The sequence below is a fragment of the Podarcis vaucheri genome (genome assembly GCF_965113315.1).
Source record: "Podarcis vaucheri genome assembly, chromosome: 2".
NCBI classification, from domain to species: Eukaryota; Metazoa; Chordata; class Lepidosauria; order Squamata; family Lacertidae; genus Podarcis; species Podarcis vaucheri.
Genome location: NC_138760.1, coordinates 66,876,924 through 66,890,259, shown reverse-complemented (window position 1 = coordinate 66,890,259; position 13,336 = coordinate 66,876,924). Strand labels below are relative to the sequence as shown.

The 13,336-nt window shown below is 39.0% G+C and overlaps 1 protein-coding gene across 3 annotated transcripts in view; it reads left to right on the top strand.

The window, feature by feature from the left end:
• RNF130 (ring finger protein 130) overlaps positions 1–13,336 on the top strand; it is a 41,183-nt gene that overhangs the window by 16,961 nt on the left and 10,886 nt on the right. Inside the window, exons 4-9 of one of the 3 annotated variants that reach the window (XM_082211807.1) lie at positions 2,804–2,875; positions 3,809–3,891; positions 4,286–4,382; positions 4,988–5,192; positions 7,725–7,818; positions 10,243–10,425. In XM_082211807.1, the coding sequence (XP_082067933.1) occupies positions 2,804–2,875; positions 3,809–3,891; positions 4,286–4,382; positions 4,988–5,192; positions 7,725–7,818; positions 10,243–10,258 (567 nt within the window). In that variant the 3' untranslated portion in view covers positions 10,259–10,425. The other 2 variants (XM_082211809.1, XM_082211808.1) reach the window with 2 other exon arrangements.

The window sequence follows — 13,336 nt, the reverse complement described above, 5'->3', positions numbered from 1 at the left end:
AGCCCAGCCCCCTTCCTCCTCTAGGCAGGGCGGGGAGAAGCCAGGAGGAGGGAGGGAGGAGGCGCCACTGGGGGGGGGAATGGCGCAGCCCAAATGATCAGAATCCCCACGCCGATCCACGCGGCGATTCCCAGACCATCCGCAGGCTGGATCCAGAAGGCAATTGGGTCGGATCCAGCCCCCGGGCCTTAGTTTGCCAACCCATGCTCTGTGCAGTCGTACCTCGTAAGTTGAACGGAATCGTCGACTTCCAAAACGTTTGGAAACCAAGACATGGCTTCAATCGGAAGCCGCATCAGATGTTCGGGTTCCAAAGAACATTTGCAAACCGGAACACTCACTTCTGGGTTTGCAGCGTTCGGGAGCCAAAACGTCCTTTTATCGGATAAGCATAGTCACTTTGCCCTGTTGTACTTGAAACACCCGGAAAAGAGGAGGTTGTGAGATACTTTCTGTTCTGCTTCATAACCTGTGTGTTTATGCGGCTTTGTTACTTTTGTATTTCAGACTTTTGACAATGTTACAATTCTCTTTTTTACCTATCTTGTATTTGGCAGTTGAAAAGAATAACAGATAGGCAACTGATTGGACAAAGTAGCAATCCTATACATTAGCAATTTATGGATTTCAAAAATCCACACCTGAACAGTTGCTCTTTAAGTAAAAGTCTTTAGACCTTTTTCCTTCAGAATTTTACAAAGGTCAGGAGAAACTTGATAAAACTTTTATGTGGTTTAAAAGGCTTGTCTTATTAAAATTTTATGAAGAGGTAGCAACAGCTAGAGCACAATTGGAAAAGCTTAGCTATTTTATATGGGGGGGGGGGAACAGCTGCTAAGTGATAGGATAACTGTGCATTTTAAGTCTGTTGCTGACTTCACACAATAGTTTGGAAATAAACTACTGCTTCTGAAAAAAGGTTAAATATCATGAAGCTTGCTTTGATATGCCAATAATGCATTTTACAACTCACATGTATTCTGGAATCAAAGAAAGCATTTAGCAATAGACTGGGCTTGGTCTGTACTCACAGCCAGTAGTTGGCAAAGTATATATTCTACATTGCTGCCTTGAGTGAGCAGAACTATTGAACTTTTTGGTCATTATTGAACCAAATATGTAGTTAAAACAGCCAGCTTTGAAATTTTACCGTGTCTTAGGTTAGGGGAAACATAATGGAAATTAATAAACAATACCCACTTCTCTTTGTCATTTTGGGATGACCATTACCCCATTATGAGACTGACTGAAATATTTAAAACCTTTTCAAATGATAGCTGTGATGTTTACTACTGGGGCAGGTTCTGCTGCTGTTGATCTTTTGGTTTTACTATTTTAAATTGGGCTTTCAGCTGTTCTGTTTTTTAGTGTACTTCTAATTTTGTAAGCAACTTTGCATTAAAATGAGTTGGAGTGTAAATGGTTCTCTCCACAGTACCATCCGTATAATATTGGATTAGTAAGAGACTGTTTGGCTTGTTTGCTGTATTGATTGAAGCATACAAAGGGCAGTCTTACTTAGCTTTTTGTTGCAGGAGACCTGCAATTGGCTTATCAAGGGGCTGGCTGGATTTTAATGTGTTGAAACTTGTACATTATATGGCAATGTTTAGGAGGAAGTATGCTGAAAACACTTGATTTTGGGACCTTTTTGCTTTTCTCTTTATAGCCTATGTGGCTTTACAGTGCTGATGAGCTTCCTATTTTTCTCATATTTGATGGACAATGAGAAAAATAAAAGATACATACTTGAATAATGTAGGAGACATCCAGAGGCACAAACAAGCAGAAGCAGGCCAAAGTATTTAGCACAATGGATTAATATGTTCCGAATGGTCCACTTGTTGCTTCTCCATTTCATCATCCTAAGGGTCCAGTTGAATGTAAACATTGGAATGGCCTCTGATTTGGCCCTTTCCATATGTTACTTTGAAATATGATTCTTTTGATTGCTGATTCCTCCTTCCATTGTGCCCCCTGAAAGGCTGATCTGGAGGGTTTGGGCACCCTTTGGAACAGAATGGGAGATGCTGCAAAGGGCTGAAGGGGAAAGGGGAAATTGATGCAAGGCCCCCCTCCTCATTCTAATAGGTAGCTTTATTGTATCTGGAGCCTTTCCATAGATGGAAGGTGCCTTTTTGTTTGCTGAAAGGGCACTCAGTATCTATCCCCCTATAAAGCAAAGAAATACATCTAGCAAAGATTAACACAAAATTGAATCTCTCTTTACATATTATTGACAAACTTGAGAAATAAAAAAAAATCAGAGATTTCTGGTTTCAGGTGTTTCCAGAATAGCTACAAGATGATATCAGGAAACATCTCTGTAACAGCATACTCTTCTAAATAACAACATAATTACAGTAGCTTAAAGAGCAAAAATGCTAACACATTGCTTGATCCTCACTGTATAAACCTAATCCTCCTCCTGTGGGGAGTCCTGGTTACTGAAGCAAGGAAATGTGAGCTTGTTCTATTCAAAGTGACCTGTCTCAGAAATCTATTGAATCACTTGGCAGCTGGCCATTCTCAATTGCCTTGGATAATATTGTTGAAGGTGAATCTGCACTTTAAGCGTAGACGTTCTTGCTTGCAACTAAAAGGGATTCCCATAAAATATGAGCTTGATGTTTATGGCCCAAAGAGACTTTAGTTTTGAAAGTGCCATGAACTGTGCACCTGGTACTCTTCAGAGTATAGTGAACAAGCTGTAGTCACCATTTTAGTATATAACCAAAGGAGATTTAAGAGGAAGAAGCACAGTTTTTCCAACACCTAATAACTCTCTCTGTGTTTTATTCAGCGTCGACTTGGAGATGCAGCAAAAAAAGCTGTTGGTAAATTGACAACAAGAACAGTGAAGAAAGGGGATAAGGTATAGTCACACAAATGAAATGTTAGTCACATTTTTTCTGGAGAAAAGTATTAATGCTTATCTGTGCAAGTCTGTTTCCCCCCTCGATTTATCCCAATCCTTTTGGTTTGTGGAGTCCTCCTCTTTTTTTTGGGGGGGGAGGCCAAAGTTGTTGAGGGGGGCAGAGAGTTCTTTCACTTCCAACGATAGGGATCCAGCGATCAACTGAGAGCTGTTCAACAGTGGAATTTGCTGCTAAGGAGTGTGGTGGAGTCTCTTTCTTTGGAGGTCTTTAAGCAGAGGCTTGACAACCATATGTCAGGAGTGCTCTGATGGTGTTTCCTGCTTGGCAGGGGGTTGGACTCGATGGCCCTTGTGGTCTATTCCAATTCTATGATTCTAACTGCGAACATCCGGGGATTTACCTGTTGATTGTGGTCAACCGGTTGGACATCCCTGATGTAGATAATATTTTTTTGTTTGTACCCGGCCCATCTGACTGGGTTACCCCAGCCATTCTGGGCGGCTTCCAGCATATATAAAAACATAGTAAAACATTAAACCCTATACAGGTAAAAGTGTTGACGCTTAGGGAGCTGAATACCAACACCTTACCCATATGGCAGTTTTTCGTTTTCATTGGTATATATGTAGAAAAGGGAATAGTATAATACCATGAGGGAAAAATGAGAAAGGGTGGGCGGGTCGCCTCTAGTCTTCTAGAATAGTGGTTCCCAATTAGCTAAGTATGCAGAACCCCTGTTTCTCAAACCCCAAACCATGGACCCCTGACTTTTGAAAATGTTGATATCTCTGTTTTAGTTTTTGTTATGTGAATGGTACCACCATACCTCCAACATGTCCCAGCACAAAACCAGGTCATGTGTCTTACTACAAGATTTCTGTGACTGTCTGCTCTAGAGATTGGTTGAATAGTCACTTTGTTCATTTTAGGAAACGGATCCAGACTTCGATCATTGTGCTGTTTGCATTGAAAGTTACAAGCAGAATGATGTTGTCCGCATTCTTCCATGCAAGTAAGCCAGTAATTCCTCTTTCCCTTTTGAGAGTGCTTTACCCTTGAAAATATATGTCTTAGCTTCATTATCCTTTTTGTCACTCTTGGGTTCACTCAACACATTAGAACTTGTGTATTAATTTTATGCACTTTTGTGTGCACACAATTTCCTAGAGTAGTGTGGGAGAACTATGCAAAAAGGCCTGGGTGGTGAAAGATACTTAGTATAGTCTGAAAAGAAAGTGGTTTGTGAATTAGGAGAATAGACAACTAAGGATGATTGCCATTTTATTCGAATTCCCAAAATAAATTGTTCAAAATTCCTAATATTTTTTCTTATTATGACCTCTCCAGTATGTCTGGTGTTATTAATAGTTTTGCAACTAGCATTTGTTGTGCTGCTCTGTTTTCAGACATGTTTTCCACAAAACCTGTGTGGATCCATGGCTCAGTGAACACTGCACTTGTCCTATGTGTAAACTGAACATTTTGAAGGCTCTGGGAATTGTGGTGAGTCACGTCTTATTTAAACAGTAAGGAATGTAGAGCTTTCCTTTCCAAAACGATCATAAATCAGTAAAGTCAGGTATGAGAGGACCAGAATTCCAGGGTGTTAGCCATTCTTCCTTTCTTGCATGAAATCGCAGTGTTCCAATTCTAAATATTGGAAGCATCCTTGGTAGTGGGTGTAAAAGGACTGTGGCAGAGGCACAGAATGATTGGTGTCAGCATTGTGCAAGCCCTGGGTGCCTTCCCATTAGTATATTGCGTTTGGACCTACCTACTATCCCCTCTCAAGTATATTTGCCTCTCACTATTACTTTTGGAATTGGTTCTTTGTACAATTTATCCTCTGGACACTATCAGAACATCTGATGGGATTACTGAATCCTTTGATTTGGATGTGTGGCTGACTGCTTGACAGTCCCTGCTCCAACTGGTTGCTGCTCAGCAGTAACTGCTTCTTCCTGTGAATCACATTTCATCATTGGTCACTATTGGATGCTTGTGCATCCTTCAGATAGCCTTTTGCAGACATTTTACAATATCTCTTAAGATTTTGCCAGAAGCTTACAAAAAGGAAATATATTAACTTGCCAACACTGTGTTTTCAGACAAATGTGCCATGTGCTGACAATATGGCCTTTGACATGGAAAGGCTCACCAGAGGCCAACTAGGCAACAGGAGATCAGTTCTTGGTGACCTTACCAGTGACACCTCACTCACTCTTGAGCCCCTGCGCACTTCTGGAATATCACAGTTTCCACAGGATGGGGAGCTGACTCCAAGAACAGGAGAGATCAATATTGCTGTAACTAGTAAGTGAAGTTTGGTTTTAATTTGAGCATTGTAGGTTTCATGTTGCTTTCAGATTTATGCTCTATTACTATAACTTGCATGGAAGTTTTCTATTAGTTTTAAGTGACAGTGAAAAAGACTCATATTGAACATCAATACAATGAACTTGGAAATAGCTTTGGCAAAATATTTTTCAAAATTAATTACCAAGTAAGAAAATAGATTATACAAGTCAATTATTTAAATGGCTAACGGTTAAGATGGTTAAGTATTTTAACAATTTTCCCCATCAGTTTCCCCAACAATTTTCCCCATCAATTTTCCCCATCATGTTTGCAAATCATAATGGCTGGATCTAGAAATTCAGTAGATTGCTCCAATTATATTTGCCATCTTTTTATAATTATTTTTGGGCTTGATGCAGTCTTCAAACAGTTTATAGTTTGAGTGCCATCAGAAAATCACATATGCCAATTGTTTATGAAAATCACGTATGCCAATTCAACAATCTACCTGTGAACACAACCTTGCATTAAATGAACTCTGGAACAGTGATCTTTGTTGAGCTAGCTGTTTGGGGTATGATTTAGGCAAAAAAGAAGACATAGTACCAGGTCCTAAAAGCTAAAGAACCCTTACTGGATATATAAATAAGAATTTTGCTTCTGATTCTGTTGCACAGTCTAAGCCCCAGGCAAATGGTGTAGTCCTTACTTTGTTCAATTCAGCTGCAGCTCATCAAGGGTAGAACTTTCATATTTCCCGGTGCTAAGCATTGTTTGGTCTGCCTCATGATCAGTAGCAACACATGGGTTTTCTTTCTTTCTGCCTAGCAGGCCTGTGCAGAGCTTGTCTGAGGCCTGGGGTGGAAGTCTTGTTAGAATAAACTCAAATAAAAAAAGCAGTCGGTCCCTGGCTGGGGCCCCTGGCCAGCTTAGTCCTCTGAGGCCTAGGGCAAGTGTAACTGGTTGCCCCTGCCCCGCCCTGCATGGGTCTGCTGCCTAACAGACCAGGTAAAACTATTTTATGGGGGAAAGGCAGCATGCACTCCGACAAATAAGGATGAAAGTTTCTTTTAGTCTTCTATTTGCAAACTTGATTGTTATGTGAAGTTATACTAACTAAATGTCTTTCATACACTATAAATGAATTGGTGGAACCTGGAGATATGTGGGAACATCTGAGCAGAAGCACTTGCATATTATTTGACCAGTAACTAAGAGAAATGTTTGGGCCAATGTGACATATACTACCACTCTGTAGTTTGGGAGACTGCCAATTTTGACAAAAGAGCTGGGTTTGCCTCTAACATTCCCCATACGTCCCACACATTTATTTAAAAACTTCAGGCATGGAATTAGTGCTAGCACTATATAATATAACAAAGCTAATTTGCTTTGTTATATTCCCTCAGAAGTTGGGTTTGCAGTGTTATCATATTGCTATGTGTGAAGAATTCCATTTGTCAGTAAAATATCCCTCATGAAAATTGAGACTTACCATTGAATACTTTCTACAGTCCTGGTTCTATAATCTTAAAGTGGGATATATATATTATAGTGACTTTGACCATCTTGAGAATGAGCAGTGGTAATGCACCCAACCTGTTGTTGTTGGTTTTGATTATTGCTTGCAGGCCCAGAACATGTCTTAAGAATGGATTGACAACTCTTTTTCATTGTCCGGAAAGACTTATTTAATATTCATAACCACATAACTGTGCATTTAACATAGGTTAAATCTCAGTGTACAAATACTGCTGGTTGCAAGAAATACACATGTACATACATACAACTTCAAAAACAAGCATATTAACTTGGCTTGAGTCCTGTTGCTTTTCCAGTCATTTAAAATGGAGATCATGATAAAGGAGAAGAAATTCATGCAACATTTCAAGCACTGTCATCTGAAAACTTTTCTGATTTATTTTAGTTTGTGTACATTGCACACATTCCTATGCCACAAAAAATTAAAATCAAAGAATGCACCTAGAAATGATGTCCAAAACGATCACATTCCTTTAAAAAAAAATAAGATGTACTTTTGTGTGATATTTTTAGAGAAAATTATATTTCATTTTTTATTATTAATGACTCCCTGCTGAATTCTACCTTTTAAAAGTGCTAGAGCACTTTATTTGCGGTTAAAGGAGTGGAAGAGATGATACAGGCTCTATGTGTGTGCTGTCATGTTTCTTTTAATACAGGTCTCATTTGGAAATAGTCTTATTCCTTAACTGCAGGTAAAGATTTTGCTTATGCTTTCCTTATTTTGCATTTTACTTTGATCAGTCATTTATCATTAATGTCTGGACTCTGTGATCAATATTATTGTATCATTCCTTTTTTTTCTCACTTCTCCCCATAACCTTGTTTGCTGGCCTTCTCCATTTAGTACCTTCTTTGCCTTCTGCTTTCCTCTGGAGCTTCACTTCCTGGTGCCCCACATGAGTAGAATTACTGTCTTCTGCTTCTGATCTTTGAGGGCAGTTGCCATCGATTTGACATAAGCCTTCTTCCACGAGTGATTTCCTCCCTTTCCTTTGTCAACAGAAGAATGGTTTATTATTGCCAGCTTTGGCCTCCTGAGTGCCCTTACACTTTGCTACATGATCATCAAAGCCACAGCTAGCTTAAATGCTAATGAGTAAGTAAATGTTCAGATTGTGAGTGTGCCTACACATATGGCAGCATTGTAAAGAAATGATGAGTTGAAGAATTAGAAGGAAGGAAATTTGGGAAACATCCAGAATACAGTGGTGCCTCGCAAGACGAAATTAATCCGTTCCGCAAGTCTCTTCGTCTAGCGGTTTTTTCGTCTTGCGAAGCAACCCTATTAGCGGATTAGCGGCTAAAAGGCGCTTAGCAGCTTAGAAAAAGGGGGGGAGCGAAAAAAAATTGGAACACTTGCAAGACATTTTCGTCTTGCAAAGCAAGCCCATAGGGAAAATCGTCTTGCAAAGCAGCTCAAAAACGGAAAACCCTTTCGTCTAGCAGGTTTTCTGTCTTGCGAGGCATTCGTCTTGCGGGGCACCACTGTACAGCGTTCTTTTACTAAGTTGCAATATCAGATTGTTAGAACATCTGAGGATAGGTTTTCCAAAGGGAGGGTACATTTTTTTATTTTTTAAGGGGAAGATGCATTATCGTTCAATTTTAGTTTGTATTCTAGCACTCCTGCTTTTTATTCATTTTGTGTGGATATGCGTGCATGCACTCCTTGTTTGGTTAAGTTTATATTAGCAAGCCTACCATTAAGGGAGAATTGTAAAGATCATTGCCTATATGGACTTGAGTGAACAAGCCTAGATAGTGCCTGTTCAGATTTAGATAACTGAATGTTATTTATTTGTCTAGGAATTATATTCAGGAAGTATATTCCAATAGGGAAGCTTAAGGGAAGTGCCATAGAGAGTAGTAAGGATGCTATTTTTTATTTAATATTTTTCTTCTGCTCCCAGAGAACCAAGAGCAGCTTACAATGAAAAATACAGTAAAACAAATAATTTTTATCACTAAAACACAAATTTAAAAAGAATTCCTGATAACAATTTAAAAGCAGCAATCAATGAAGAATCAAGTTAAGGCTTAGGGCTGTATGTTTTTAAATAGTTGTTGAAAGGAAAACTTTTTTTAGCTTATGTTTAGAGGAGAGTCTCTTGAATTCCTGATTCCAGCGCAGTGTTATCACCAAGCAAGTGCTGGCTTGTGTGGTATGATGTGCACGAGTTTCCTGCATTTGTGCACAGCCTCTTTGCTCCTGCTTCATTTATTTCTTTGTGCAAGCTGGGAAACAAATCAGGAAACCAGAGTTAACCATAGTTTCCTGTTACCTGCAAATTGGAGAAGTTATGGTTAACTGTAGATTCTTTGTTTCCTTACTCACATGAAGAGACAAGTGACCTGAAGCAAAGGGGCTGTGTACAAGTGCATGAAACAGATTAAGCCTGAATTTGTGCAAACACAGCCACTGAATCTTGTCCGCCGACCTAATGGCCCAGAGAGCAGGGCTTCCAAGGCACATCTCAAAGGTTTATATGGAAACTAACTATCCTTGAGATAGCCTGGTCTAAGATTGTTTAGGGAGATAAAGATCCAACAAAGATGTACATCCTACAAGAAGTGCAGTATAGGAGAGAGCTTAAGGACGAGAATTTAGAGTGAACTAGGGATGCACCAACATATGTGTACTTAGTAACTCCTGGTCCTATGATCAGTCTGCTGCAAGTAAGGAGGACAAATTATGCAGCAAACATATATTTGCAAGCAAATGTACATTAATAAATTATGGTTCTCGCTACATGTGGTGAGCAGCATGAACACAGAGCTTGCTCTCGCACACTGCCCCATGAAGGAGGTATATAGGCTACATATTTTACAGTAATTGACTAGTTCACCAGTAGCCTGGTCTGGAATAATCTTACAACTTACTCATGTAGCATTTTGGTTGGCTACTTTCATATTTCCAAAAAGAGACTGGAATATTTTTTAGGGATTTCACACAATATTTCCTACTAGTGATAGCTGCATTAAACTAGAAAGTTCCTCTTAGATTTTTGTATCTAAAAGTAAAAATGATGTTTGCATAAATGGATACTACAGATATCCAAAACCACTTTCAGTCATTACTTTGCTATGCTGGAACAAGATGTGCAAGTTTCCCACATAGTGCCCCATCTCTGATCTTTTGGGTGGAGGAGATGCAGAGATTGTATTTTGGACATGACACAGTATAATAGGAAGCCGGGAGAATTTATATATTGTGTTCATGTACAGTATTTTTCTTTATTTCACCCCCCCCCAAATGTGTAGTAAATAAATTAAACCTAGTGTGGATGTCAAGGTGGTAGCTAGGATTCGTAATTTATTTCCCATTTTTATGAACCATCTATTTTAACTGTAATATATACGGATTTGCCACTTGTGAAAAACAAATAGCTGTATGCCTTCCTTCCCATTGACAGAAAGCACTAGCAAGTTGTTTTTATTCTGCTCATAATTTATTTTGAACATTTGTGCATTAAACAACAACAATAAAATATTACTGATAATCTCTTTTACTTTCCCACAGAACTGAATGGTATTGAAGAAACACTTTGACTAATCGCTTTGGAGAGAGAGCGGCTTATTTTTATGTATCATTTCTTGATCATGTAACACAAGCATATGTTTTGTACATTCTATTTTCATAATTTGCTAATGCTGAAGCTTTGTATTACAAAAGACTCAATAAAAGGTCAATCATAAAAAAATATTCTGAGATTGAATTTTATTATACGCTTGTCAGTGGAAAGTGGTCCCCCCCCAATCCAGTGAATGTTTCCACCTAGTTCTGTTCAATGTATGGACATGTATCAGATTTTGATCTTATACTTCTGTAAATTCAAGGCTTAGTTCCTTGAACTAAAAGTTAACAAAGAAGTTTGCAGGAGGAAAGTTTTAGGTCCCTTCCTTCTGCCAGCATGCCTGCTCTTCCGCAGAAAGATGCTCTGAAAAGTCAAGGAGGCCCACTTAAACAACATGAGATGTAGACCCTCCAGGGACAGTCCTGGATTTGCTGAAGCCATCCCAGTTTCTGATTTGATCCTGGAATGTCCTGCTTTTCCTTAGGATGTCCCTATTTTCATCAGATAAATGTTGGAGGGTATCGAATAGGATATCCCTATTTTCATCAGATAAATGTTGGAGTGCAGGCCTGGTGCTGCTGCAGAGAGGACGAACTGCCTAAAATTGAGGTTGGATCCTAAGATAAGTTAACTTATCTAGGAGTAAAGTTTCCCATTCTTTCCCTCTTCTAGTACCCCACCATGTTCCATTTTATATTATTCAGGAGGGCCCTTTGATCTTCTACAGCAGGCATCCCCAAACTTGGCCCTCCAGGTGTTTTGGGACTAAACTCCCATCATCCCTAGCTAACAGGACCGGTGGTCAGGGATGATGGGAATTGTAGTCCCAAAACATCTGGAGGGTCGAGTTTGGGGATGCCTGTTCTACAGAGTCTTTTCAGAAGTCTGAGGGTAGCAAACATTCCTTCTGTGAACTTGCTTAACTTTGTATACAAGCCAAAGCTAACCTATAAATTAGAAAAAGGCACTCACTTTATGGATTTCCATGAAACACTAACACAAATAGGAAGCAGTTCTTGCTAAAGGAAGGAGGGCTTGATTTCTGTTAATCCTCCCTTGTTCCAGCTCCCTGTATCGTATCTTGATAATGCTCTGAAGGTATCTCAGTCCTCAAGGGTAGCTTTTTGGGGGTTGTAGTGGAAAAGAAGAGGTGAGCAATCGCCTTTCCATAAGTGAAACTCCTCTTGCAATATTTGGGACTTAAATAATTATGACTCCAAATTTGTTCAGAGGTTACAAGTGGAAATACCAGGTGTAGGATATATACTGTTCTATAGCTACATAAACATTTAGCTTGTGTTATTTCATTTTTATTATTATTATTGTTCTCATACAAGCTTCAACAACATGGCATCCTCATGGTTTTGTCTTCCGTTTCTCATTCCTTAATACTTCTGCATATAAAGAATGGCAATTGTGGTCTGTTTTTAGATATGTTATTACAAAATCTAATGCTTGAACAACCTAAATTACCTCAGCTCTCTGCTGTTCGAAAAAAATATTGAGGAAAAGAAGAAATTGTCTGGTTAGATAGCTTTCATTGTTGTTGGGGTTAAATAGAGTGTTTGGCAAAAACATGATGTATCAGTAAAGAAATAGGTGTATAATGTATATAGGTATACATGCGTATTCTTTTCTCTCTTGACTCTTCTCCTGTGGCATTGGGGGAAATGGATTGGGTGGGTGTTGCGAGCAGGCCAGGAATTTGGGCAGCTGATTTGGGGCAAGAATATCCAGATCCAGTGGCCCTTTAGAATCAATGGCTGCATCGCGATCAACTGGGCAGGATTCTGCTCCTCCTGCAGGGAGACCTCAGTTTCAGGGTGTGGCACAACTGCCCTTGACAATTCTAAATTTAACTTTATCAAAGATTGGAAAAGAAATTTATTTAAATAAAATTTACTCCTTGCAAACCACCTGATTGTCCCTTCTCTGCTACTTCTACATCACAAATTATTCTCTTAAGGGAATCAACACTGAACACTAATGTGAAAGTGTGTTCAGCTATTGTGATTGGAAATGAATGGTGTATAGGATTGCTTCCACAGCAAGCTCTTCCATTTCAAATCGGGTCAGTGACACAAAATCTCTTGTCCCTGCTGCTTTTTCAGTAGTGGTGCTTGCTTGCACTTCCAAGCCATTGAACACAGCACATTCTTCTTCTTCTTTTCTCATAGAGTAAGAATCATTCAGCTCTTTATAAAGAAAATCCACAGTGGCCTTGTTAGTGAATGTAGAGCTGTTGGGCTCTTGATTTCCAGCCAAAAGCTAATGTCAGACTTAATGAGATTGACTATTGAATCAGGCAGACAAAAAGGCGTAAGCTGGCCAAAGCCAGAACCTTTTGTGTTTTTGTTCAATCAAAGTTTAACCTACTTTTGAATTTAGTACTGTGTTTAATTAAAATAAGCCAGTTTGCATTTCTAGCTATCAAAAAAGGAGCTGGCGTTCCTTTTTTTATGATGCTTTTTAAGAAATATTGGGGCTGGGGATTTAAAAGTACTTCTTGAACTTGGGAAAGCAGCCAACATCTATATTAAAATAGTAGCTTAATTTGTAGCTGTCAGGAAACCGTCAGCTGAGAAAGCAGCTTTTATTAATTAGAAATGAAGTGTGTTAAAGTTTTCATAATAGAATATTTCAAAATGTCTTTGAAACGTTCAGAGAAATGTCACAAATAAGGAAGTGACTTTGCTTTAGAAAATGTGAAAAAGTCAAATTGAGAAAGGAAGTACCACGTGAATTTTCAAAACATTGTTTTGCCTTTTTTTGTTTTGAAAAGCTGAAAAAACGGGTTCTTTGTATGTTGAATGCCTGCATGTAAATTTTATTAGCCAGTTTTGTAACATTTGAAACAGACCTCATGAGCATAGTAAACCTGGTCAGTTCTTTCTAGATTTATGTTTTGTTCATTACATGTAGCGAAGTTGCTGTGCTAGCAAACAAATAAGCTAAGAATTTTTAAATGAACGGGAGGAGGCGGAAATGTATGTAGGTCAGTCCTTTTCTTGTCTCTTGATATGGGCTTGTCTTGTGAAA